Source organism: Mustelus asterias, chromosome 3 (genome assembly GCF_964213995.1).
Source record: "Mustelus asterias chromosome 3, sMusAst1.hap1.1, whole genome shotgun sequence".
Lineage (NCBI taxonomy): Eukaryota > Metazoa > Chordata > Chondrichthyes > Carcharhiniformes > Triakidae > Mustelus > Mustelus asterias.
The window spans coordinates 143,700,735-143,728,085 of record NC_135803.1 but is presented as its reverse complement, the minus strand read 5'-3'; the positions used below and the strand labels follow the sequence as shown (position 1 = coordinate 143,728,085).

At 44.4% G+C, this 27,351-nt stretch overlaps 1 protein-coding gene across 1 annotated transcript in view; it reads left to right on the top strand.

The window, feature by feature from the left end:
- lhfpl4a (LHFPL tetraspan subfamily member 4a) overlaps positions 1-11,393 on the top strand; it is a 154,243-nt gene extending 142,850 nt beyond the window's left edge. Inside the window, exons 2-3 of the mRNA XM_078210173.1 lie at positions 5,468-5,749; positions 11,254-11,393. Of these exons, the coding sequence (XP_078066299.1) occupies positions 5,468-5,749; positions 11,254-11,393 (422 nt within the window). The remainder of the gene's footprint in view (positions 1-5,467; positions 5,750-11,253) is intronic.
- The last annotated feature ends 15,958 nt before the right edge of the window (positions 11,394-27,351 follow it).

Below are 27,351 nucleotides of genomic sequence, written 5' to 3'. Positions count from 1 at the left end.
GAGTTTGTGTGCGTGAGTGCATGTATGTGTGTGAGTGTATGTGTGTGTGATTGAGTGTGAGTGTGTGAGTGTGTGTGAGTGAGTGTGGGTGAGTGTGTGTGAGTGAGTGTGTGTGTGTGTGTGAGTGACTGTGAGTGTGTGAGTGTTTGAGAGTGTGGGTGTGTGTGTGAGTGTGTGTGGGTGTGTGTGAGTGTGAGTGTGAGTGAGTGAGTGTGAGTCAGAGTGTGTGAGTGAGTGTGAGTGTCTGAGTGTGAGTGAGTGTGAGTGTGTGAGTGTTTGAGAGTGTGTGTGTGTGAGTGTGTGTGGGTGTGTGTGGGTGTGTGAGTGAGTGTGAGTCAGTGTGTGTGAGTGTGAGTGTCTGAGTGTGAGTGAGTGTGAGTGTGTGAGTGAGTGTGAGTGTGTGAGTGAGTGTGTGAGTGAGTGTATGTGTGTGAGTGTCTGAGTGTGAGTGAGTGTGTGTGGGAGTGTCTGAGTGAGTATGTGTGTGTAAGTGTGTGAGTCAGTGAGCGTGTGTGAGTGAGTGTGTGTGAGTGAGGGAGTGTGTGTGAGTGAGTGAGTGTGAGTGTGTGTGAGTGTGGGTGAGTGAGAGTGTGTGTGAGTGTGTGAGTGTGAGTGTGTGTGTGAGTGAGTGTGAGTGAGTGTGAGTGTGTGAGTGAATGTGTGTGTGAGTGAATGTGTGTGTGAGTGAGTGTGTGTGTGTGAGTGAGTGTGTGTGTGTGAGTGTGAGTGAGTGAGTGTGTGAGTGAGTGTGTGAGTGAGTGTGAGTGAGTGTGTGTGAGTGAGTGTGAGTGTGTGTGAATGAGTGTGTGTGTGTGTGTGAGTGAGTGTGTGTGTGAGTGAGTGTGTGTGAGTGAGTGAGTGTGTGTGAGTGTGTGTGAGTGTGAGTGTGTGTGAGTGAGTGTGTGTGTGCGTGAGTGAGTGTGTGTGTGTGAGTGTGAGTGAGTGAGTGTGAGTGAGTGCATGTGAGTGAGTGTGTGTGAGTGTGAATGACTGTGTGTGAGTGTGAGTGAGTGTATGTGAGTGAGTGTGAGTGTGAGTGTGAGTGTGTGTGAGTGTGAGTGTGAGTGTGAGTGTATGTGAGTGAGTGTGAGTGTGTGTGTGAGTGAGTGTGAGTGTGTGTGAGTGTGAGTGTGTGTATGTGAGTGAGTGTGAGTGAGTGTGAGTGTGTGTGTGTGAGTGTGTGTGAGTGAGTGTGAGTGAGTGTATGTGAGTGTGAGTGTGTGTGAGTGTGTGTGTGAGTGAGTGTGTGTGTGAGTGTGTGTCAGTGAATGTGAGTGAGTGTGTGTGTGTGAGTGTGTGTATGAGTGAGTATGTGTGAGAGTGTGTGTGTGAGTGAATATGAGTGTGTGTGTGTGTGAGTGTGAGTGAGTGTGTGTGAGTAAGTGTGTATGTGAGTGTGTGAGTGAGTGTGTGTGAGTGAGTGTGTGTGAGTGAGTGTGAATGAGTGAGTGTGTGTGAGTGCGCGTGAGTGTGTGTGAGTGCAAGTGAGTGTGAGTGTGTGTGAGTGAGTGTGAGTGAGTGAGTGCGTGTGAGTGTGTGTGAGCGTGTGTGAGTGTGTGTGAGTGAGTGTGAGTGTGTGTGTGTGTGAGTGTGAGTCAGTGTGTGTGTGAGTGTGTGTGTGTGTGATTGAGTGTGAGTGTGTGAGTGTGTGTGAGTGAGTGTGGGTGAGTGTGTGTGTGTGAGTGAGTGAGTGTGTGTGAGTGAGTGAGTGTGTGTGTGTGAGTGACTGTGAGTGTGTGAGTGTTTGAGAGTGTGGGTGTGAGTGTGTGTGGGTGTGTGTGAGTGTGAGTGAGTGAGTGTGAGTCAGAGTGTGTGAGTGTGAGTGAGTGTGAGTGTCTGAGTGTGAGTGAGTGTGTGAGTGAGAGTGTGTGTGTGTGTGAGTGTGTGTGGGTGTGTGTGAGTGTGAGTGAGTGTGAGTCAGTGTGTGTGAGTGTGAGTGTCTGAGCGTGAGTGAGTGTGAGTGTGTGTGTGAGTGCGTGAGTGAGTGTGTGAGTGAGTGTGAGTGTGTGAGTGAGTGTGAGTGTGTGAGTGAGTGTGTGAGTGAGTGTATGTGTGTGAGTGTCTGAGTGTGAGTGAGTGTGTGTGGGAGTGTCTGAGTGAGTATGTGTGTGTAAGTGTGTGAGTCAGTGAGCGTGTGTGAGTGAGTGTGTGTGAGTGAGGGAGTGTGTGTGAGTGAGTGAGTGTGAGTGTGTGTGAGTGTGGGTGAGTGAGAGTGTGTGTGAGTGTGTGAGTGTGAGTGTGTGTGTGAGTGAGTGTGAGTGAGTGTGAGTGTGTGAGTGAATGTGTGTGTGAGTGAATGTGTGTGTGAGTGAGTGTGTGTGTGTGAGTGAGTGTGTGTGTGTGAGTGTGAGTGAGTGAGTGTGTGAGTGAGTGTGTGAGTGAGTGTGAGTGAGTGTGTGTGAGTGAGTGTGAGTGTGTGTGAATGAGTGTGTGTGTGTGTGTGAGTGAGTGTGTGTGTGAGTGAGTGTGTGTGAGTGAGTGAGTGTGTGTGAGTGTGTGTGAGTGTGAGTGTGTGTGAGTGAGTGTGTGTGTGCGTGAGTGAGTGTGTGTGTGTGAGTGTGAGTGAGTGAGTGTGAGTGAGTGCATGTGAGTGAGTGTGTGTGAGTGTGAATGACTGTGTGTGAGTGTGAGTGAGTGTATGTGAGTGAGTGTGAGTGTGAGTGTGAGTGTGTGTGAGTGTGAGTGTGAGTGTGAGTGTATGTGAGTGAGTGTGAGTGTGTGTGTGAGTGAGTGTGAGTGTGTGTGAGTGTGAGTGTGTGTATGTGAGTGAGTGTGAGTGAGTGTGAGTGTGTGTGTGTGAGTGTGTGTGAGTGAGTGTGAGTGAGTGTATGTGAGTGTGAGTGTGTGTGAGTGTGTGTGTGAGTGAGTGTGTGTGTGAGTGTGTGTCAGTGAATGTGAGTGAGTGTGTGTGTGTGAGTGTGTGTATGAGTGAGTATGTGTGAGAGTGTGTGTGTGAGTGAATATGAGTGTGTGTGTGTGTGAGTGTGAGTGAGTGTGTGTGAGTAAGTGTGTATGTGAGTGTGTGAGTGAGTGTGTGTGAGTGAGTGTGTGTGAGTGAGTGTGAATGAGTGAGTGTGTGTGAGTGCGCGTGAGTGTGTGTGAGTGCAAGTGAGTGTGAGTGTGTGTGAGTGAGTGTGAGTGAGTGAGTGCGTGTGAGTGTGTGTGAGCGTGTGTGAGTGTGTGTGAGTGAGTGTGAGTGTGTGTGTGTGTGAGTGTGAGTCAGTGTGTGTGTGAGTGTGTGTGTGTGTGATTGAGTGTGAGTGTGTGAGTGTGTGTGAGTGAGTGTGGGTGAGTGTGTGTGTGTGAGTGAGTGAGTGTGTGTGAGTGAGTGAGTGTGTGTGTGTGAGTGACTGTGAGTGTGTGAGTGTTTGAGAGTGTGGGTGTGAGTGTGTGTGGGTGTGTGTGAGTGTGAGTGAGTGAGTGTGAGTCAGAGTGTGTGAGTGTGAGTGAGTGTGAGTGTCTGAGTGTGAGTGAGTGTGTGAGTGAGAGTGTGTGTGTGTGTGAGTGTGTGTGGGTGTGTGTGAGTGTGAGTGAGTGTGAGTCAGTGTGTGTGAGTGTGAGTGTCTGAGCGTGAGTGAGTGTGAGTGTGTGTGTGAGTGCGTGAGTGAGTGTGTGAGTGAGTGTATGTGTGTGAGTGAGTGTGTGTGAGTGTGAGTGTCTGAGTGTGAGTGAGTGTGTGTGAGTGTGAGTGAGTGTGTGTGAGTGTGAGTGAGTGTGTGTGAGTGAGTGTGAGTGAGTGTGAGTGTGTGTGTGTGAGTGTGTGTGTGAGTGTGAGTGAGTGTGAGTGTGTGTGAGTGTGAGTGAGTGTGTGTGAGTGAGTGTGTGTGTGAGTGAGTGTGTGTATGAGTGAGTGTGTGAGTGAGTATGAGAGTGTGTGAGTGAGTGAGTGTGTGTGAGTGAGTGTGTGTGTGAGTGAGTGTGTGTGTGAGTGTGAGTGAGTGTGGGTATGAGTGAGTGTCTGAGTGAGTGTGAGTGAGTGTGTGTGAGTGAGTGTGTGAGTGAGTGTGTGAGAGTGTGTGTGAGTGAGTGTGGGTATGAGTGAGTGTGTATGTGAGTGAGTGTGTGAGTGTGAGTGAGTGTGTGTGAGTGCGAGTGAGTGTGTGTGAGTGCGAGTGAGTGTGTGTGAGTGCGAGTGAGTGTGTGTGAGTGCAAGTGAGTGTGTGTGAGTGAGTGAGTGTGTGTGAGTGAGTGAGTGCCTGTGAGTGTGGGTGAGTGTGAGTGAGTGTGTGTGAGAGTGAATGTGTGTGTATGAGTGAATGTGTGAGTGAGTGAGTGTGAGTGAGTGTGAGTGTGTGTGTGTGTGTGAGTGTGTGAGTGAGTGTGTGTGTGTGAGTGTGAGTGAGTGTGTGTGTGAGTGAGTGTGTGTGAGTGAGTGTGAGTGTGTGTGTGAGTGTGAGTGAGTGTGGGTATGAGTGAGTGTGTGAGTGAGTGTGAGTGAGTGTGAGTGAGTGTGTGAGTGAGTGTGAGTGTGAGTGAGTGTGTGAGTGAGTGTGAGTGTGTGGTCAGGAGGAGGCTGGCAATGATGAGAGATGATCCTAGCCGGAACACATTGCCGGGGAGAGTGACGATAGGACACTGAATCTAATCACGAAACAGCTGGATGGAGGATGGTATGGTTGGCATTCTGCAAACAAAATAAGCTGACGGGCCTTTCTCGATCTAAATCTAACTTCTGATAAAACTGGGAAACAAAGCAAAATCTCTGCAGCTGCTTAGGTAAATAGTAATCAATCTCGTGTGAAGAGAACTATCGGCATTCACTTACTGTGATTAATATTTCCAATATATTAAATAATAGTTTCCCAAAAGCTTATGCTAGCAATTCTCAGTATCATCTGAGCATTAGTGACCCAGGCAATTTAAAGAATTCCCATCAGAAGTGACATGGACTGTCAGTGTGCCAGGCACGTTTCCCCTGTATCGGTTTTATTAATAAAGGAGAAAGCTTTCTGCTGTGTGAATTCTCCTTCACGACACACGACAACGCAGAGTCACTGAGCAGAAACTGATAGCCAAGTTCCGCACACATGAGGAGGGTCTAAACCGGGATGTTGGATTTATGTCACATTATCAGTAACCCCCACAGCTTGACTCCTGGACTTGCACAATTTCACAAGCTGTACTGTCTGGAGACAATACACATCTCTTTAACCTGTGTTGAATGCTCCCTCCACCCACATTGTCTGTGCATTTAAGACCTGGCTGGCTGTAGAGATTTGCATTCTAATCAGTATTCTGTAATTTGATTTCTGTGTCTGTGCCCTGTTTGAGAACAGAGACCACTCCATCTGACGAAGGAGCATTGCTCCGAAAGCTTATGGTATTTGCTACCAAATAAACCTGTTGGACTTTAACCTGGTGTTGTGAGACTTCTTACTGTGAATCTCCTTCAACATGTTTGCCTGACCACCTGTTGTTTATTTTCTCTCTCTCCCTCTCTCTCTCTCTCTCTCCATCCTTCCTGCAGCTGTTTGCCTTGTGCTGGGCTGCATGATATTCCCTGACGGATGGGACTCGGACGCTGTGAGACGCATGTGTGGGAACAAAACGGGGAAATACGCACTGGGGAACTGTTCCGTACGCTGGGCATACATCCTGGCGATCATCGGGATCCTGGACGCGTTAATCCTCTCCTTCCTGGCGTTTGTACTTGGGAACCGACAAAATGAACTCCTTCAGGAAGACCTCAAAGTCGAGAACAAAGGTGGGTCTGAACTTTCTGTGCTGGAGCCTCTCAAATGGGCAGTTTGTATTTCCAAAGAGGGGCAGCTTGTTATCACACAGGTGCCCAGAGTCCGGAACACGCACACAGAACCCCAAAACAACAAGCAATGTTTCAGAGTTAGTACATTCCCACCCCCCAACAATTCAAATTGACAGAGTGGACAGGCACGGAATTACCCTGCAATTAATTCCAGATTCCTCCCTTAACAAGCTTGCACAGGCAATGGTTCATTATCTTGTGTGAATGTCATTGTGGGTTATTTACGTGGGGAGCACCCATCAACAGACCTTCCAAACACCTGATGTGAGAGTGAAAACCCAACCAAGCTGTGGCCGATGCAGGGTGCTGCTAAACTCTCCAAAACGTCACGAGTCCCTCCTGTTTGATGCAGTGAGAGTGCGGGTAAGCTCAGTAATGAGGTACGTGTGCGAGTCACTGTTGAAAGTGCCAGAGCCTGTGCAGGAATGAGGGGGTCACCTTTGTAACAAAGGTGAGTTGGAAGGTCTGCAGCATCCAATGGCCCACAATGCCAGCCACTGTAGACCCAGAAGTGTGCCAAATACACATGCCTCCTGATACTAATGGTCTCATACAATGAACATGCATCAGGGAATGATTTCCAGCCTCAGTAAGATTGCTCCTGTGATTTGTGACACAATCGAATGCCACGAATTAACTGGCCTAATATTACCCTAAATCAGATAATCCTGCCATATCTCACCCACAACCTTCCTCAACTAGGCAAGACTCAATACATTTACAATTTAAAACCTTCCATTAGATTACAACCTGAACTTCACTCCTAAGTACCCATTATTCTTTTATATAACCATCTGAGTTCAGTGATTTACACTAATCTGAAATGCCTCCAGACTTGTAGCTCGCTCCCAGTTATCTATTAGCTTCAATGTCAACTATCTGAATCCCTCAAATAAACTACAGCTCTCTCCAGGTATCTGTTCTACTTTTCTATCAATCATTGATATGCCTTGCTTTAGATTACAGACATGTACTTCACACCCAGGTATCCATTATTCTTTTGTATAAATCACCCAAATCCATTGATGTAGATTGTAGACCTGGAACTCACTATTAGCTATCCATTTTCTTTTTGGTTTATATCAACTAATTAAAACCCCTGAATTAGGCTCCAGTTGTAGCTGACTCCATTATCCATTAATTCTTCTGTTGTTTTCACTGGCGTGAGTTCTGATGGATAGTGAAACCAACTTTCACTCCTACAGAACAACTCAATGTTTTCAGTTGGGCAGAATGTGAGTTGATAGTGGTAATGAGGAGGCATAGTGAGCAGCCAATGATGTTTGTGATTACTAATGGTGGCAAGAGATTGCTGTATGTCTGAATTACATTAGCCTTGGCAATTCATGATGGGATACTGGCACAAGTACATTTGACGATCATTTGAGGAACTTCCTTGTGGTGTTGTAGTGTAGTACTAATTTTTTTGAAATTAATGGATTGATGCCTGCATATGTACAGTGGAATTTCAGATATATTAACCGTTCACGTGCTGTGTCACAGGGTGAATTACTAGGGCCATATTGCGCCTTGAAGTTTGTACAAAAGTCACATCAGGCTCCAAGGTGGTCCCAAATTGGGCTTGTCCAAAATTGGCTCCCCTGGGAATTTGTGCAGTAGACGCTTTGGTCGAACATAACTATTTTGAAGGCAGAATTGACCAATTCCTCTGCTGCCTTTATGTGGAATCCACCACTGCCTTTTGCTGCTTTGTGTGTTAAAGGCCCGAGGACCACCTGGTGACAGCAGTTTAAATAGTACAAGTGCCTGTCATTGTAATATCGAGTTCTGTTAAGTGTCCTCAATGTCCCAAAGGATCTGCCTCCACCTGCCCAGTAATCTCTCTGAGCCTCTGGAATGCTTTCCTATAGGTATTAACCTTGATACCTCGAAGGGAGCAAAGAAGAAAATGAACATATAACAGAAATAATTAGGAGGGGTAGAATGAATTGGAGCCAGGAAAATCCCACTGCTGATTCCTGGTCTTAGCCAGGCTGGTGACAAGTGGACGACACGGTGGCCCAGTGGTTAGCACTGCTGCCTCACAGCACCAGGGACCCGGGTTCGATTGTTGGCTTGGGTCACACTGTCTGTTCAGAGTCTGCACATTCTGCCCGTGTCTGCGTGGGTTTCCTCTGGCTGCTCCGGTTTCCTCCCACACTCCAAAGGTGTGCAGGTTAGGTGGATTGGCCATGCTCAATTGTGTAGGTTAGGGGGATTAGCGGGGTAAATACGTGGGGATAGGGCCTGGGTGGGATTGCTGTCGGTGCAGGGTCGATGGGCCGAATGGCCTCTTTCTGCTCTGTAGGGATTCTATGATTCTATTCTAAGTGTGTTAAAATTGGCCTCAGTAACCCGAAGCATAAAGTGTGAATCTTTCCTGATTGCTATGGCACAAGGGGTCTTATGGAGAATGTGGTGGCCTTGACTAAAATGGTTTTACACAAACTGACCAGGCGTAACTACTTAGATGTCGAGTTTGTCCAATGTCCAACATCTGGCAGCCTCGAGACTGAGGCAATGCCGGTTTTGGATTTCCCTGGATTGTGGATTACCCTGTAGTGCATATGTGCGTCCCATCAATACCCCTCCCCCGTCTGATTGTAGCATAGTTACCATTAAAAAGGATGTAACCATCATTCTAGTCACTACAAAACCCAGTCTAATACTGGAGGTTTGGAGAAATGGTGTGCAGCCACTGGGCAGACTCTGATGTAGAAGGAAAAGATATTTATTTTGGGAAAATACTCTTCGCGCTGGCTCTTTCTGTGATTCCCATGTAACGAGGGAACAATCAAATATTTGCTGCTCACCACAGAAGCATCTGATTCAATCCGTCCCTTAGAAAAAATCTCACTGAAATACAGACGTATGCATCCAGGTGACGGATGAAAGAACTCATGTTCATCGGGGGTGTCAGGGTGGCACAGTGGTTAGTAATGCTGCCTCACAGCGCCAAGGACCCGGGTTCAATTCCCAGCTTCGGTAACTATCTGAGTGCAGTCTGCACATTCTCCCCGTGTCTGCGTGGGTTTCCTCCAGTTTCCTCCCACAGTCTGAAAGACGTGCTGGTTAGGTGCATTGGCCGTGCTAAATTCTCCCTCAGTGTTACCCGAACAGTCGCCAGAGTGTGGCAGCTAGGGGATTTTCACAGTAACTTCACTGCAGTGTTAATATAAGCCTACTTGTGACACTAATAAATAAACTTAATTTCTGTTCTGTAGTCGGGCGTCCTGAGGCCAACTGTATAATTTCTTTCACAATGCCTTCTGAGATCAGCTGATTTAGCGCAAACTGACAATTGAAGCTAGATTTACTTGCCAATGACAGTTTCCATGTGTGCGCAACTCTCACCACTTCGGTCGGGTAGGATCAACCCATTGGCTTCTTAATTCCTGCATTTAATGGCGCCTAGATCTTCCAACAGAAGAATGAGTGACATGTGTAGATTTTGGATCGTGTAACTGTTATAGTTTCCAGATGACCTGAGTTTCATAATTCACTATTCCTGTACTTCAGATAATGTCCATTTATCTTTAAAAAGAAAGGTTCATGTTGGTGTCTTCAGTTGATGGTATTATTGGTATTTTTATGCATTCAGTAAACTTTCTAAAGAATGGCACTAATTGAATTTCACAGAGGAGGGGTGGGGTTGCTTTTCACGAGTAGCATAAACTGGTGATGGTGAATCTTGGCCTTTCACGCTTTGCCTACATTTCTTTCCCTTGGTCAACAGAAAGAAAGCAGGTGGCACAGTGGTTAGCACTGCTGCCTCACAGCGCCAGGGACCCGGGTTCGATTCCCGGCTTGGGTCACGATCTGTGCGGAGTTTGCATGTTCCCCCCGTGTCTGCATGGGTTTCCTCCGGGTGGTCCGGTTTCCTCCCATAATCCGAAAGACGTGCTGGTTAGGGTGCATTGGCCATGCTAAATTCTCCCTCAGTGTACCCGAATAGACGCCAGAGTGTGTGAGTGGGGGATTTTTACAATATCATCATTACAGTGTTAATGTAAGCCTACTTGTGACACTGATAAATAAATAACCAGGCTTCTGATTTGTTACCCATTCCACATGGCTAGCGAAGACTAATTCTACTCTCCCTACCCCAAGTCTAATTTTAAAGGAGAGAGGAATTCATTCATAGCATGAAAATCTGGCCCATATTTACCCCTTAATCAACATGACCAAGAAAAAGTCCCACCTCATCATGATCACATCACTGTTTCTGGGGGCTGGCTGTCCACAAATATGCCTGTGGCGTTTCCTACATGACAATATTGACTTCATTTTAAAAGTAATTAATTGGCTGTATAGTGCTTTGGAGTGCCCCAAGGTCCTGAACATGAGAAGAAGCTTTCTCTCTATAATCTTCCAATGACCTATGAAGTAGTTATTCGAGTGAACTAATTAGATTGGTTGCTGATGCAGTCAGCATACGTGGATGCCAACCCCTCTCCCTGACATCTTCTTACAGTGAATTTACATAGAAGTGAAACTTTGGCAGATGTTTTCCCCTAACTTTAGCGGAAGGCCCCGGAAATCCCAATTCTTCCCAGTATTACTGCAACAGAGAACCCCTGCAGAAATTCAAGTGTTAGTCTGGAGCTGTGGAACAAAAATAGCTTAATTAAACCCGGGTTTAATTCCGGCCTTTGATCACTGCCTGTGTGGAGTCTGCACGCTCTCCCTGTGTCTGTGTGGGTTTCCTCCGGGTGCTCCAGTTTCCTTCCAGTGACATAGAGAGCTATGTTGTGGCTTTGTGCAGTAGTGTAAAATGGGTGTTAGGAAATGGAAATCTCATTCACAGTATAGAGCCAGGTCAAATCTTACCCAATCGCCTCCTACACAATGGACATGCTTAGCCTGGGGAAATGTTAAGAGTGTACTCTTTGGCGGGGAGCAGTAAGCAGTAGCAGCACAAATCAAATTCTCTGGTGCTTTCTCGGAAAACCATAAATAGGCCAAATATTTGGTTTGAAACCCCAATGGGGAGGCTCTCTGTAATGGCTGCAAGCATTCCTTCTCCCCAGGGATGTGTCTTATCAGCGGATAGCTTGCTAGTGCCTTACACAGTGAGAGCAACTTCCTCGTCTCATTTCTGCATGTTAGAGCCCAAGCAAAGTCCTTGATTTACACCTTTCGTCAATCAGGAAAACCTTATCTTTAAAGAAAATTAAACTCAAACAAAAACGATTCGGAGTGGCAAAGATGATAATGGGACAAATTGCCAAGTGTCTCTGGAAATAGGCATAATTTACAATAATAAATAAAGTACCCATATAAAATCTGTCTATCAGCAGAAAAATGTTATTATTATAAACCAAACTCTGAATTATTGCACCTTTGGCTTTTTTAAACTATAGTGTTGTCAATAAAGTCATCTTTAAAAACAAACTTTGACTTAAAATGCGTAGAATTAGTGGCGTATTTTTAGGTTATTGATTGTAAAAAATCTTTAATAACACATTGAGAACAATTTGTCATTTCAGCTATATTAGGAACTTCAACGGTCACAACTGTTTCTCGAATGAAAGGCTTTATCTATAACAGTGGTGTATCTACACCAGTCAAAGAGGTCCACTTAGAGCACGATTATGTTTTTCGTTACAATGATCATTTGAAACCGTAAAGTGGAGCAAAATGATTAGCCTTCTATCCGTACAATAAAAAAACACATCTCTCGCTTCCCTTGATCCATTCTCCCACCTCTTCCCCAGGCTTTTATCATGTTAATGGATTCCAATTGCAAAAGATTGGGAGCCATAAATTTTGTGAAACAGTGCCACAGGATGCAGGCTACTGGACTAAGCTGATGCTGAGCATTAGGAAGTATGAAATGTACTGGTCATGCATTCAAGATCAACAGGAATTGGAGGACAAACAATAGGATAGAGTTTGATTTGAACTTACACATTGAGGAATAATAGTATGTAGAAGATTGTCAGTGGGAAACTTTGAGCAATAGTGTAAAATGGGTTAGGAAATGGAATTCACATTTAACATTGTAGAGCCAGGTCAAATCTTACCCCATCGTCTCCTACACAATGAATATGCTTAGCTTGGAGAAATGTTCAGGGTTGTTAAAGAGTGTAATTTTCGAGCTTCCTGTGGGCGGCACGGCGGCACAGTGGTTAGCACTGCTGCCTCACAACACCAGAAACCTGGGTTCAATTCCCGGTTTGGGTCACTGTCTGTGTGGAGTTTGCATGTTCTCCCCGTGACTGCGTGGGTTTCCTCCAGGTGCTCCGGTTTCCTCCCACAGTCCGAAAGATGTGCGGGTTAGGGGCATTATCCGTGCTAAATTCTCCCTCAGTTTACCTGAACGGATGTCGGCGTGTGGCGACTAAGAGATTTTCACAATAACTTAATTGCAGTGTTAGTGTCAAAGCCCACTTGTGACACTAATAAGTAAAACTTCCTGTCTTTGGCGAGGAGCAGTAAGCACACATCACAATCTCTGGTGCATTCTCGGAAGACCATAAATAGAACAAAATATTTGGTTTCAATGATTGAAGTTCTTTTTATTTTTGCTTTGCCTTCTGGCAAATTCACCTGGTGCCACAGAAGTTACTTGCACTCCGCCATAGTGTAGACACAGGCGGCACGGTGGCACAATGGTTAGCACTGCTGCCTCACAGCACCAGGGACCCAGGTTTAATTCCGGCCTTTGATGCAGACTCCACACAGACTGTCTGTGTGGAGTCTGCATGTTTTCCTCGTGTCTGCATGGGTTTCCTCCGGGTGCTCCAGTTTCCTCCCACAGTCGAAAGATGTGCGGGTTAGGTGGATTGGTAATGCTAAATTGCGACTCAGTGTCGAGGGGGGGTGCAGGGGAAGGGGGAGAGCGGGGTGGGGGCTAGCAGAGTAACTGGGTGGGGTTACGGGGACAGGGCCAGGATGGTTTTATGGTCGGTGCAGACTCAATGGGCTAAATGGCCTCCTTCTGCACTGTAGAGATTCTATGACACTAGGGGTAATTCAGACTTTGGACAATAGTGCAGGCTATTTGGCCTGTCACCCATTTAAAATCCTCTCCAGCTTCCTGTTAGTCCTTTGACCTCAATCAGGAGAGGTGCATGATGGGAGACCGAGCCCATTTTGCGTGCTTCATATTATCTGCCAAAAGTGGAAATTGCCACGGTCGCCTGTGGATTTCTGCATTCAGAGGAAGAGCTGAAGTGGGAGAACATAAAACAGCAGAAAAAAGGTGGAATCAAATCAGGTCTCATAGCCAGATATATCAATGAATTCCACAGTTGCCATCATCCTGGATCTTGCAAGTAAGAGGCAGTAAGTTCACTGACTGGAAGTTCAGAGGTGGAGGAAGGTTTGTTTGCATTGCTTCCTGAAGCTTTTTCAAGTGAAGTAACAGACACGCAGTCGCTTTTGGACCTTGCTGCAGTCACGTGAGATTTTACAGAACAGGCTGGTGAAGGGGCAAGGGCCACATCATTCAAGTCAAAGCAACATCATTCAGGAGAGAAGTTAGGAAAACCTCTTCATGTGAGAAAGTGGTAAGAGTGTATAATTCTCTTCCTCAGAAAGCAGTAGACGTTAGCTCAATTAATCATTTTAAGCCAAAGACCAATAATATTTTGTTTTGGAAGGGGTTCAGAGCCAAGGTGGGTGGACGGAGTTATACTGTAGATCTGCCAGGATCTCTTTGAGTGACAGAACAGTCTGGAGGGACTGAATGGCCTGCTCTTGATTCCATGTTCTTAGATTGAGAGGCTAATTTTTACATAAATGAAATAATAAGAATGAATATGTTTGTTACTGATCAGATCATACCTATCCTTTTCCTGGCATTCGGTAGGAAAATCAATATAACGGACTGGATTCTCTCCAAGGCTGGATAACTAGGGATCCCTTTGAAAATGACAGTTGGATCCCAATTCCTGAATTCCCAGTCTCATTCCCAGGGTTTCTGATTTTCCGGAGTGCTTTTTAAGGGTGCCAGACTGGTTCGGTTGCAAGCTGGCACCCTGCATTGGGCACCCCTGACCCGGCTGGCTGCAATGCAGTGAATTTGTTGATCCGAGTCTACAGTAGGTTTTATGGAGTCAGATCAGCTTTTCAACATATGGTTCAGGGCACCTCAGAGGTGAGGAAACCTTTTGAAATGGGGAAAAGGCAGAAAAATGGGGATGAGGAGCATATCAGGCATGTTCGAATGACGGAGTAGACTCGATGGGCCGAATGGTCTAATTCTGCTCCTATATCTTATGATAAGTCCAAGAGGTCGCACTATGTCGACCTATGCCATCCCACACCTCCCTCCCCATCATGGTCAATCATACTCCAATGCCAAGTTGTGCTCCCCATCCATCTCCACGGCCCATAATGCCCCCATGCCAAGGTATTCCTCACGACCAGTTCCTATGGTCTGTCATGCCCCCATAACAATGTATGCGCCCCAACTCATGAATGGTGGGACGTGGGGTGTGAAGACAAAGCAAAGAGGCTTCAAGGAGACTTAGCTTGGCTAAGTGAATGGGAAAGAATGTGGTGGATGAAATACAATGTGGAAAAATGTGAAGTTATCTACTGTAAGGGTAATTTTCTCGGGGTGTCCCACTGGGGAGTCTTGTATACAGCCAACCCAGCTAACACAAAGACTTTGCGAAAGACAGTTAAAGACATTCTTTATTTGACCAGCACGTATTGGGAGAGAGATGGTCAGAGGATTCTAACCTCTGTCCGACGTTACATCACATGAGCACACCAGATATACATTGCTGAAGATTTGATCTTCCCGCCCCACCTGTCATCCAAACTGGATGGTCCAATTACATTAATATGCTTTATTTACTTTGGCCAATAGCATTCTACCTTCTAGCAGAATTAGGAATTCATTGGTCAGCCGAACCCATCGACTCCTGCCCCTCGTTGCCTGGTAACTTCACCTATGTAAATCTGGTCGGTCCCAGGGTCACTCCTAACACCTGCAGTCCTGACAACAATAAGGGAGTCATCTTCCCTGTCTGTTTCCCTGCCCTCTTATCAGCAGAAGCTGCATCGTAGCTATTCATTACAGCTAGAAGCTGAATCCTTCTATTCACTTCAAAAACCTTGGTAATACCTGGCCTGCCTCTGATAATAGGATATATGCTCTCGACTTCATTGTTCCAAAAGAATGTGGTCTGTCTAATTAAACTTATTTTCCATTATGCCAGGGAGTAAGCTGCTTGTTGGCCAAAAGTTCACAAGAAAATACAAAAATACAGTTTAAATCTATAATACTTGTTCAAAAATGATTATATATGGGCTTATACAGACAGTACCTTTGCATAGCATTTAAGTGAGGCACATTGTCAATACCTTTAATATATATAAGGACACTGTGGTCCCTATTTTAAACTAACCTACTTTGTTTTAATTGTCTTAAAGCAGGGGTTTTGTAATAAGTCTTCCGAGGCCCAAGTCCCTTCATCAAAATCCCTTTATTTACAATTCCAACAGCAGTACGCAGAGTGCTATCAGTCAGCAGTCTACCTTCAGGAGTGCCAGAGGAATTGACACTCCCCGTTAAATACAAGGAAAAGACTCCCTGATTGGCCCATCAATTGACTCCTTAATCAGGGAGTTCACATTCCAGTAGACCAACCTCAATGGCCTGATTGAAGTCATTACAGGTTCCTGTATCCCCCACGACATTACTCTGCTGGGAAAACTAGAAATGCAGAATATTTCTTAAATGTGGAGAGTTTGGGAAGTTCAAATGGACCTGGGAGGTCTTGTCACTGAAAGCTAACATGCAGGTGCAACAGGCAGTTAGGAAGGCATATTAACCTTTATAGCAAGGGGATTTGAGTACGGGGTAAGTCTTGCTGTGGTTGTACAGAGCTTTGGTGAGACCATACCAAGAATATTATGCAGAGGTGTAGTCTCCTTATCTAAGGGAGGGATATACTTGCCATTGGGGATGTACAGCGGAAGTTCACGGGACTGATTCATGGGATGGCAGGATTGTCCTAGGAGCAGAGATTAAGGAGACTGGGCCTGCATTCTCTAGAGAGAATGAGATGCGATCTCATTGAAACACACAAAATTCTTTAGAGCTCGACAGGAAGGATGTTTCCCCTGGCTACACAGAGGGGTCTACAACTAGGGGACACCATCTCAGAATAAGAGGTAGACCATTTACGACCAGATGAGTCAGAGGAATTTATTCAGGCAGAGGGTGGTGAATCTTTGGAATTTTTTACCCCAGAGGAATGTGGAGGCTCAGTCACTGAATATGTTCAAGGTGGAGGCTGATAGATTTTGAGATGTCAAATAATGTCCAATTATCATGGGATAATGCGGGGAGATGACCAACCATGATCTAGTTGAATGGTGGGGCAGACTTAAGAAGCAAAATGGCATAATATTCTGTTCCTGTGGCTCCTCATAGTCCCTATGCCAAACCGTGGCATTTCCATGAATATTCACCCACTGTAACCTGCATAGAGCTAATGAACCCTATAATAGCAATAGGCTGTGTTAAAAAAATGCTTTATAAAAGTCATTAATTGATAACTTTCTGCTTTCTTAGAAGAAAAAGTCTTCTTTACTACAGGCCAGTAAAGTATCAATCATCTACACCCTTTGAAGTACCAATAGCAGAAACAGCAAGCACTTGAAACCTCTTAATCTTGTGAAAATAAACATTGTAGGCGCAGCAAGCAGTTAAGAAGGCAAATGGTATGTTGGCCTTCATTGCTTGATTACAGGAGCAAGGATGTCTTACTGCAGCTGTAAGAAGTTTAACAACACCAGGTTAAAGTCCAACAGGTTGCAGCTGTGCAGGGCCCTGGTGAGTCCACACCTGGAGTATTGTGTGCCGTTTTGGTCTCATTTACCGATAGAGGGGTATACTTGTCATAATGGGACTGCAGCAAATGTTCACCTGACTGATTTCTGGGACAGCAGGATTGCCGTATGAGGAGAGATTGGATTTGTATTCACTAGAGTTTAGAAGGATGAGGGGGATCTCATTGAAATGTATAACATCCCTGACAGAGCTGGACAGGCTGGATGCGGAGATGTTGTTGCCTCTGGCAGGGGAGTTATGGTCTCAGGAGACGGGGTAGGCCATTTTGGACTGAGCTGAGCTGAACTCAAAGGGTGGTAAACTTGTGGAATTCTCCACCGCAGAAGGCTGTGGAGGCCAAGTTACTGTTAGATTTCTGGACTCTAACTCTAGACCTCTAATCAAGAACTGTGGGAAGAGAGCAGGAATATGGCATTAAAATAGAGGGTCAGCCATGATCATACTGAGTGGCGGAGCAGGCTTGAAGGACTGAATGACCTACTCCTGCTCCTATTTTCTATGTTTATGTGAAATCGACAGAAAAGATCAGAGAGTCAGCGCTGTCAATCAATCAAGCAATGTTTTCCCTGGGGCTCAGCTGTTTCAACAGTTAAATGGGTTTCTGGGCTCTCAGCCAAACCCTGTTGTGTATTCTTGGCAGAGAGTCCAGGCATCCATCAGAGGTGGCATGAATGGGGCAATGGGATTGTGTAGGGGTGAGGGCAGAAGGGCCTTTCTCTTTTTATTATGCCTGGGATGACCGAAGCTGGCCGATGCCTCAGCAACCTTCAGCCCTTGTGGCTGACTCCAAACCTTTTCCCAGAGCAGCTGACCCGACTGCAGCCTGGATCTGCCCCCGCCTACCACCTCAATGAAAATCCGCCTTTGCGGGCACATTCTCCCAAGGTAGGGGCCGAGCTGGGAATCTTCTCAACTCCTTGAGGATGAAACTCCAGCCCATCGTGCTTGTATATATCACCAATTATACATTGAAAAAGATTGCTGGGCAAAATACAGTAGGGAAAGTGTAAATGTTACCACATGGCAATTTTCAACAGGACTTCCTTAATAGAATCATAGAATTCCTACAGTACAGAAGGAGGCCATTTGGCCCATCGAGTCTGTACCGGCCACAATCCCACCCAAGCCCTATTCCCATAACCCTCATATACCCTGTTAATCCCCCTGACATTAGGGTCAATCAACCTAACCCACACATCTTTGGACTGTGGGAGGAAACCAGAGCACCCAGAGGAAACCCACGTAGACACAGGGAGAATGTGCAAAACTCTACATAGCCAATGACCCGAGGCCGGAATTGAACCTGGGTCCCTGGCGCTGCGAGGCAGCAGTGCTAACCACTGTGCTATCGTGCCACCCTCTTAATAGCTTTATATGTTTCATTTCAGTGAGTAATTGAGGCATACAAACAAGAAAGATCTACAGTTTAGACTCTGTTATATCAGTCACATTCTAGATAATGACAGATGGGCTACAATTGGTTAACAAAAGGAAAACAAAATGAAGCGTTTGGTATGTACATGTAGGAAAGAAACATCCACTTGGAAGGAGACCAGAGCTAGCAGTCGTTAACATAACTGTCAGAAAAAAAAAACCCAGTCGGGGATTCAGGCTGTACTTCCTTATCCAATGTGGAATGTGGAACTCACTACTGTAAGGAGAACTAGCATTGATGCATTTAAGGGGAGGCTAGGTAAATATCTGAGGGAAAAAGGAATATAAGGATATGTTAATGGACTTAGAGTGGGTGGAGACTTGCGTGGAACATTAGAAGCTACATGGGCTGTGGAGCTGAGTGGTCCATTTCTGTGCTGTAAATACCTACTATGTAATAAATCAAGATTCCCAGTCCTCCAGCAACTCCTGGAAGTGTAACTGTGGAAGAACTACTCTCGACTGTGATGCTTATGTCATCTACCAGCCTGCTGATACCTTCTGTCTTGACCAAACATGAATAGCGGGAGCTTAAGTGTGCTACTAGAGGGAGTCCAGTGCCTGTTTAGCAAGGAGAGGAGAAAGTGGCAGAGAAAGGGGAGAGAAATAGAACATGTTGCAAAGGCGGAATAATCATTGATCCTGAACATATGCCCACTTCTGATACCAACTATCATTGCATGGCAGTGCCAAGGTTTATCATTTCTTTACATCAGAATTATTCATATTTGTCATCTGATTTCCTTGCCTGAAGGTGTCTATTGAAGTATGCTCACTGTTTTCAGTTTATGTATAAGAGCTACAGTGCAAATGCTTTCCTTAGAAGTCAACAAGTGCATTGGCATTTAAAACTGCTAATATTCTGATGATTTGTTTTGGGTCAAAGTATGGCTCGGTGCCCACCTCTATACTAAAACATACTCGTATTAGATCAACTTCCCCAAAACGTGCCCTTCTGTTTGTGTTGAATTATCTCTAAATTATAGGGATTGCGAATAAGCCCCATTTCATCAACCCTTCATAAAAACCTCAGTTATCCTAGTGTGCATGAAGAGTTTGACCCTTTCCATCAACTGGAAACCAGGTGGGTCAGTCAAAGTCTGCCAAGTTGCCTGCTGGAGCTACAGGAAGCTGCCAAGTTTTGATTGTTAGCTGCTCTCAGGCAGGTGGGAAGGACACCCTCCAAAGCCAGGAGGCATCCATGTTAACATATGCATATTGGGTCCCAATTATATCATTTGGTCCCGGCTGCAATTTTAACCTGGTGGCCTGAATGGGAAGAGCTTTGTGCCAGGTTGATGGCATGGTAGCACAATGGTTAGCACTGTTGCTTCACAGCGCCAGCGACATGGACTTGATTCCCAGCTCAGGGCCACTGTCTGTGTGGAGTCTGCACGTTCTCCCCGTGTCTGCGTGGGTTTCCTCCAGGTGCTCCGGTTTCCTCCCACAGTCCGAAAGACGTGCTGGTCAGGTGCATTGGCCATGCTAAATTCTCCCTCAGTGTACCCAAACATGCGCCGGAGTGTGGCTACTGGGGGACTTTCACAGTAGCTTCATTGCAGTGTTAATGTAAGCCTACTTGTGACTAATAAATAAAATAGCACTGTTGCCTCACAGCGCCAGGGACCCAAGTTCAATTCCGGCCTTGGGTGGCTGTGTGAAGCCTGCATGTTCTCTCCGTGTCTGCATGGGTTTCCTCCGGGTTCTCTGCTTTCTTCCCACAGTCCAAAAATGTGCAAGTTAGGTGGACTGGCCATGCTAAATTTCCCCTTAGTGTTCCAAGATGTGTAGATTAGATGGATTAGCCATGGAAATTGTGTGGGACTACGGGGATAGGGCAGGCCTGGATAAGATGCTCTGTAGGAGATTTGGTGCAGAACCCGATGGGTCAAATGACCTCCTTCTGCACTGTAGAGATTCTGTGATTCTATGGTCCAGAAATGAAGAGGATTGGGACCCAAAGAGACCAAAAAGGAAGTAAATCTGTAATGTTTCTTTTAATTCCTATTTAAATAATAGGTCTGGGGCAGCAGGTGAGTTTCGAACTCATTCCACTGCTCACACTTTGAGTTACAGGTAACATCGAGCAATGAATTATATCCAATCTATTAAACAAAAGAACAGGCGAAGTGAAAGAAAATTCCCCGAGTCTCACAAAACCAGCAAAACTAAAGCTCCAAAATATTAACCATATTTGCAACCCGTATGAGTTACATTCCAAAGGCTAATCATTATGCAATGCAGCATGCTAAAATAGAGTCATAGAGGTTTACAGCATGGATACAGGCCCTTCAGCCCAACTTGTCCATGCCGCTCAGTCTTTACTATTAAGCTAGTCCCAATTGCCCACATTTGGCCCATATCCCTCTATACCCATCTTACCCATGTAACTGTCTGAATGCTTTTTAAAAATCCAAATTGTACCGCCTCTACTACTACCTCTGGCAGCTTGTTCCAGACACTCACCATCCTATGTGTGAAACAATTGCCCCTCTGGACCCTTTTGTATCTCTCCCCTCTCACCTTAAACTTAAGCCCTCTACTTTTGGGAAAAGATGTTGACTACCTACCTCATCTATGCCCCTCATTATTTTAAACACCTCTAGAAGATCAGCCCTAAGTCTCCTATGCTCCAAGGAAAAAAGTCCTAGTCTATCCAGCCTCTTCTTATAACTCAAACCATCCATTCCCGGTAGCATCCTAGTAAATCTTTTCTGCACTCTTTCTAGTTTAATAATATCCTTTCTATAATAGGGTGACCAGAACTGTACACAGTATTCCAAGTGTGGCCTTACCAATGTCTTGTACAACTTCAACAAGATGTCCCAACTCCTGTATTCAATGTTCTGACCAATGAAGCCAAGCATGCCGAATGCCTTCTTCACTGCCCTGTCCACCAGTGACTCCACTTCTGAGGAGCTATGAACCTGTACCCTAGATCTCATTGTTCTATTACTATCCCCAATGCCCTACCATTAATTTAGTCCTGCCCTGGTTCAATCTACCAAAATGCATCACCTCGCATTTATCTAAATTGAACTCCCTCTGCTGTTCGTCTGCCCACTGGCCCAATTCATCAAGATCCCATTGCGATCCTAGATAACCTTCCTCACTGTCCACTATGCCACCAATCTTGGTGTCATCTGCAAACTTACTAACCATGCCTCCTAAATTCACATCCAAATCATTAATATAAATGACAAATAGCCAAGTCGATGGACAGAGGACTGTTTTATGATTGGAGAACATTGGACTTTTCAGCCTTGAAAAGAAGTGACTGAAAAGAAACTTGATATTTAATATTAGATAGTAGGTGGAATGCAAATTGTCGCTCCGGGGTATGACTCCAAGTTAAACTGTGCCAATGGGTTACAGGAGCAGAAGTTCAAACCAGCAAGGGCAAACTTGGAGTCATGTTAAGAAGTCCTTTATCATATGTGAGATGAGCATCCAAGTATATCAGAAGGGGCAAAAACCCTGAAACATTTAGTATTGTAATGGGGATATTGTAGGTTCTCTCTAAAGAGAAGGGACCAATGGATGGAACCAATATCCATCCTTATCTGCATTTGTTGCAGATTTTGTGACTATCCTTATAACTATGCTTTCAAATATTTATCCATTTCATCTTGCTGCATGGTGATTGTGCCACATTTATCCACATGCTAAACCCCTCTTCATTCCTGCCCTGAATGTTGAAAAAATAGACCAACAGGATTCAATAGTCCTAGAGATAACCAGCAACGCTGGCACCAGATGTTTTCTAAATGCCCTCAATGTAAATCAATCACTTAACATGGAAAGTTTCGGAAAGAGACCAGCACGAGTTGCAGAGTGTGACAATCTCCTGGATGTTTTGCAATAGCACCACTGCTTTCATGGAGGAGACCTTTCTTTCAGCAATTTTATCCATGGGCACTTCCATCTCAATGGGGAGAATGTGTTCCATGGATAGGAGGAGGCACGATGTTAACAGGTGGTCTCTCCTGGTCTCTTTTTTTGTCTGAAATGTAATGTTCTCACACTTCACATGTGTAATATAAGAACACTCAACATTGCTAAAATTGAGGTTCTGGCAAAGTTACATCACTGGTTCAGGAGTGACTTTTTTCAATAACCTGATTTACATGAAATCTTAGATCAATAAGTTACCATCAGCTTGTTTTATTATTTTTTTCCTCCTCTTGGTTCAATTTACATTCCTTACAGTAAAGGGAATGCCAGATCTCAGTAATGGAACAATTTTTCTATCATGGAATTCAACATCCTCATCGAACAAAGCCACATACAGAGCAAAGCTGCCTCATAAAATATCCTTTATAGACTCTTCTCTTTGCTATTTCCTACCTTAAAAACCATTATTTGAATTCTCTGAATTTTATAAAAACTCATTTTTATTGTGATGTTCCAAGACCATTGATATCGTACACAAGAGGTTACTCAAAGTAGAAACAAGAACATTCACACACATATTTTATCATCCCTGTCCTGCTGCTGTCAGGCACAAGCACCCCAAATGAGCATTGTAGCCACAATCTGGTACGATATTGCAGCATCAGGCACTTGTTTTACAGTGATATTATTGCAAAATGACTCACCCCAGTGCTAATAGTCTAAATATGAATGATCTATTCATTGCTAAATACTAGAAAGGAAATCACGCTAACAGACCTCTTTTTGAAAAAAGATCCACTGCTCATGACCTTTTCCAATGAAGACTGTTTTGTCACAAAATGTCACATACCCTGAATTTTTTCCATGATTTTCTGGTGCCCAACTTCATCCGTTATTCTAATTATAATCGAAATTTTCTACAAAATCTGAATGGTTTTGTCCAACGATTAGAAATAAGTCAGAATATGCAACGACTCAACAGCAACTTGCATTTATATCATGCCTTTAACATCATAAAACATCCCTTCACAGGAGAGTTTCGCAACAAAATTTGAGACCAAGCCACTTCAGAAGATATGGGGATAGAAGCTTGATCAAAGAGGAAGAGGTTAGGAAGTGACCTGATAGGAGGGAAAAAAGGCTGAGGTTCAGGGAAGGAATTCCATAGTTAGGCCCTTGGCAGCTGAAGACATGGCTGTCAATGGGTGCACTGATTAGGATGGCAACTGCCCATTAGGTCAGAGTTTGTGGACTGGAGCTATCTAGGGAATTTTCAAGCAAATTCATTCATGGGATGTGGGCATTTGCTGGCAGGGCCAGCATTTATTGCCATTCCCTAATTGTCTTTGAACTGTGGTTCGCTAGGCCATTTCAGGGGGCAGTTAAGAGTCAGCCACATTGCTGTGGATCTGGAGTCACATGTGGGCCAGAGCAGGTAAGGTAGATTTCCTTCCCTAAATGACATTAGTGAACCAGATGGGTTTTTACGACAATCAACAATGGCTTTACGGTCATCGTTAGACTTTTTAAATTCCCGATTTTTATTGATTTCAGATTTCACCATCTGCCGTGGTGGGATTTGAACCAAGTTCCCAGAGGATTCCCTGGGTCTCTAGATTATTTTAGTCCAGGGCTGACAGAGATTGCAGACTTAGCGGGACCAGGCCACGCAGCGATCCATCAGTGTTTGAAAACAAAGGGCAGGTTAACAGTTTTTAGGTGCAATCCTTCAGCAGAATGAGCCAGCAATTCATCATTCCCTCCCAGGTTCCCAGCAATCACGGCATTCCCTTCGCTGCTTCGTAGAGTTTATTTTTAACAGGGGACTGCTTCAATAGACCCAGAATGATGAGAGAGCCAAATATAGTTTTCAGCGCAGTGTTATTATGGCAAACATACAAGTGAGCTGTGATTGACACTTCATGGAACTTTTCAACTCACTGCAGCTTAGTAGACTGTAGAAAAAATAGAAGTCACATCACACCAAAGGTGGCTGTGAATAATTGTCCACAGGGTAGAAAGTGTAATGTGAAGAAGAAAGGTTATTCACCAAACACGATCAGATATCTCAAATATGAAAAGAACCAGGAATGAAAACAATGCTGGTAGATTTTGGATTTTCATCTTTTGGCTCATGATTTTTTTCGAATCACGTTTATTTTTAATCTTTTATTTATCGTAACCCAACTTCTTATTTAGTTGTCCAACTTCCTCACTCCAATCAGACTGCTCCTAGTACAAAATGCCGATAGCAAGAGTGCTGTTTCTGTGACCCAGTCTCCAGGTTTTTCTCTTCCTCCTTCCCTTGTGGGATGGGGAGGGAAGAAATCCACAGCCACTTAGCACCTCTGTATCGATGGGTCAGCTGTATCCCCTTTCAGGAGCTCACGTCAACTGAGCCGCAATGCCACATCAGTCAAAGCCAAAGATACAACTGAGGAGAATACTGGAATGGCTAACGGAATGATTGAATGATACGCGGGAGGGACTGTACCCAGTCACACTGGCTAACGCACCAGCCCGGGGGCTAGTATCTGGTTCTCATCACAGTGGTAGGTCCCACTCACCAGTGTTGCCATCGGACCCATGTTCTCATGGATTTCAGTAATGAACCTGATACTGGCCATGCAATAGCGACTCTGCAATATTGAAAGAAAGAGATGGGCAGAGGGAAATTGCTTTAAGTCAGAATGATTTACTTGTGCTTCTATAAGGACAAACTATTCATTACATTTATTGCTTTTTTAAATTTCTATTGTTTTTCAGATTTCCCCGGTGCCGCGGTAAGTGGAAACCATGTTATTTCATGTAATGTCGGCTGGCGAACAGAGCAGTGAGATGCTATCAATTTAACATCTCAGACCTATGTAAAGAAAATCTGGTTTACATGTGCAGTGCAACACCGGTTTTGAAACTGGAACACCTACGAAAAATTAGTGAATCATGAACAGTCTGCCTTGCTGTCGACATGGGATTTATAAAAAGCTTACCTCCAATTAGAACTAGCAAAGGGCCCTAGATTCATTGGCTGGAATTTTACCGTCCCGCCCGCCACGGGAATCGGAGCGGGCGAGGGGCGGACAATGGAAAGGTCCACCAACTCCGGGCTGGATTTTACAGTTTCGAGACGAGCGAGGCAGTAAAATTCCGCCCATACGGTGTACTTTTTTTTAAACAATCGCCCTGCTTCTTTAAACCGCTCCACATTGTTGTAATATCTCTCGAAGTGTCGGTAAATAGATGAACCCTTTCTCATACCTCTGCCAAATGTCTTCTCTGCATCATAGGTGGTTCGGATCAAGTGTCCACTGATTAGTCTGGGCTGGTTCCCTTCCTCCCTTGCTTCTACCTGGTACCTTCCATCTCATGGCACAGATTAGATCAGGAATTTGCTATTCGGAATCATAGCTAGCACCTATTTTGCTGTCCCACAACAAAAACAAGCACTGTACCCTCTGTATGTTATTAAGAAAGTATGATGTGTAATATTTGATGTATCTATGGTAGGAAATATAGTTCTTTGGGATACCAAAGACAGTGGGATTCAGCACTTCTAAGTACAGGTGGTTTAAGATGTGAGGTACACAGTACCTTGTGCATATATTATAAATAGAAGGAAACAATACCTTTCTTATAAAAAGTAAACGCAGAATCTAATCTATAGTATGAATAGAGGAAAATATACTTTTTTATATATTGTATATACAAAAGAATTGCAATTGCTTGTATACGAATACAAACAATACTGTGCCTTGTATATATTACATATAAAGAGTTGGAATACTTTGCATATGTGACACAGGAACATAGTAAGTATCTGGTATATATTATAATTAAGGGGGATTCAGTGTGTGGTATTTAACTCAAATATTTACTAAGTCCATTCGTAAAGTGATTCTTCTGCGCCAAAATATTTCTCGTTGTTTTAAAATGAGTGTTTTTTAGTTAACTATCTGATTACTTACAGTTAGGTGAAGAGTGCTATGCTGACTGCTCAGTTAGTGTGTACCTCCACACAAGGAGAATGTTTGTTCGGATGATACAACAGACTCAATAGAAATGCAGAGGCTTGTTTTAAATAAATATGTTCCTGAAATTGGCCTTACTTTGGCCTTTTTACTTTTAATATTTGTTGTGGAAACTTGTTGACCAATATATAATTGATGTTAGAAATTGCTTAGATGTTGGACCTGCTCGTATTGTGTCCAGCTAACTGAGCTGTAGTGGGTTTCATGGCTTGAACAGGTTTTGGCTCTGTTCATGACATACTTAGCCTCCTGGCCCTTAAAAGCCAAGGCTAGCTTTCAGCATGATGCTCGGAATAGGGTTACTGCCCAGAGAGGACTGGATTCAGTCTCGGCTGTCAAGCTGTACGGAACTTTCATTTCAAAGCAAAATGTTGAGAATAATGGATAAACTGGGAGCACCTACATGCCAGTGTCTAAATTTAAATTACATCACAGAACAGAGGGAGGTTCAAAGCCCTTATGGCCAAAATGAAAATCTTCAAGATTACTTTACACATTTTTTATATTGCAGGCCAATTAGTTTTATTCCATATTTTAAAGCCTGTTTTTATTTTGTTTTCCTCTTGCTGGCTCTTAATCTCTCTCTATGGCCCACACCGCATTTATTCATGCCCTATAAACAGACATTATAGGATATACCCCACCCTATCACTCTCCCTCCCCAGCGTGAATCACATTCCAATTCCCTCTTCATCCTTGTGGAGACTCACCTGAGAGACGTCACATACCCTCCAATGACAAAATGGCTGAGACAGGAACTAACCAAAGACAGAGTCGTGAGTGTAAATTCACACCCTACCCAGGCCAGTAACACACTGTCGGTATCGTTTGGTACAGAACTTGAGTATTGTTGAAAAAGGAGCACATTGTCGAAGTTCTTCGTCCTGTACTCATCATGACAGACGCAAGGATCTCAAATTTCAAAAGGGAACGACGCTATTTAGCTCCATGGTACATTCACTATGGCAACATCTTGACCAATCAGAGCCAACTTGCCAACCAGTCAGTATCCCTTTTCATGTGCAGTATAAATTGTTTTTCCCTTTGAAATTTGATACTCTTGCATCTGTCCTGATGTGTGCAAGATGAAAAACTTCAACGGCATCTCTCTTTTTCAGCAATATAATGCCATTGGCTCTATTACTCTGCCACCAGTGTTATTGGCTCAACAAGGAATTCTATTCAGTTTTGCAATCATACACTATACTAGAAGCAGCTCCCAGAGTGGATATCTGTGTGCACACCACATAACTGATACATGATGACATTCATACGTAGATTAAGATTGTGTGATGGCATCAGGGCAGATTTATTGAAAAATAAATGCAGTTAATTACCAAAGAATTTTGCTGTCATTATGTGATGTGATATTGAGAGTTGCCCAAATTAATCTCAGTTTACTGAACAGTCATGGC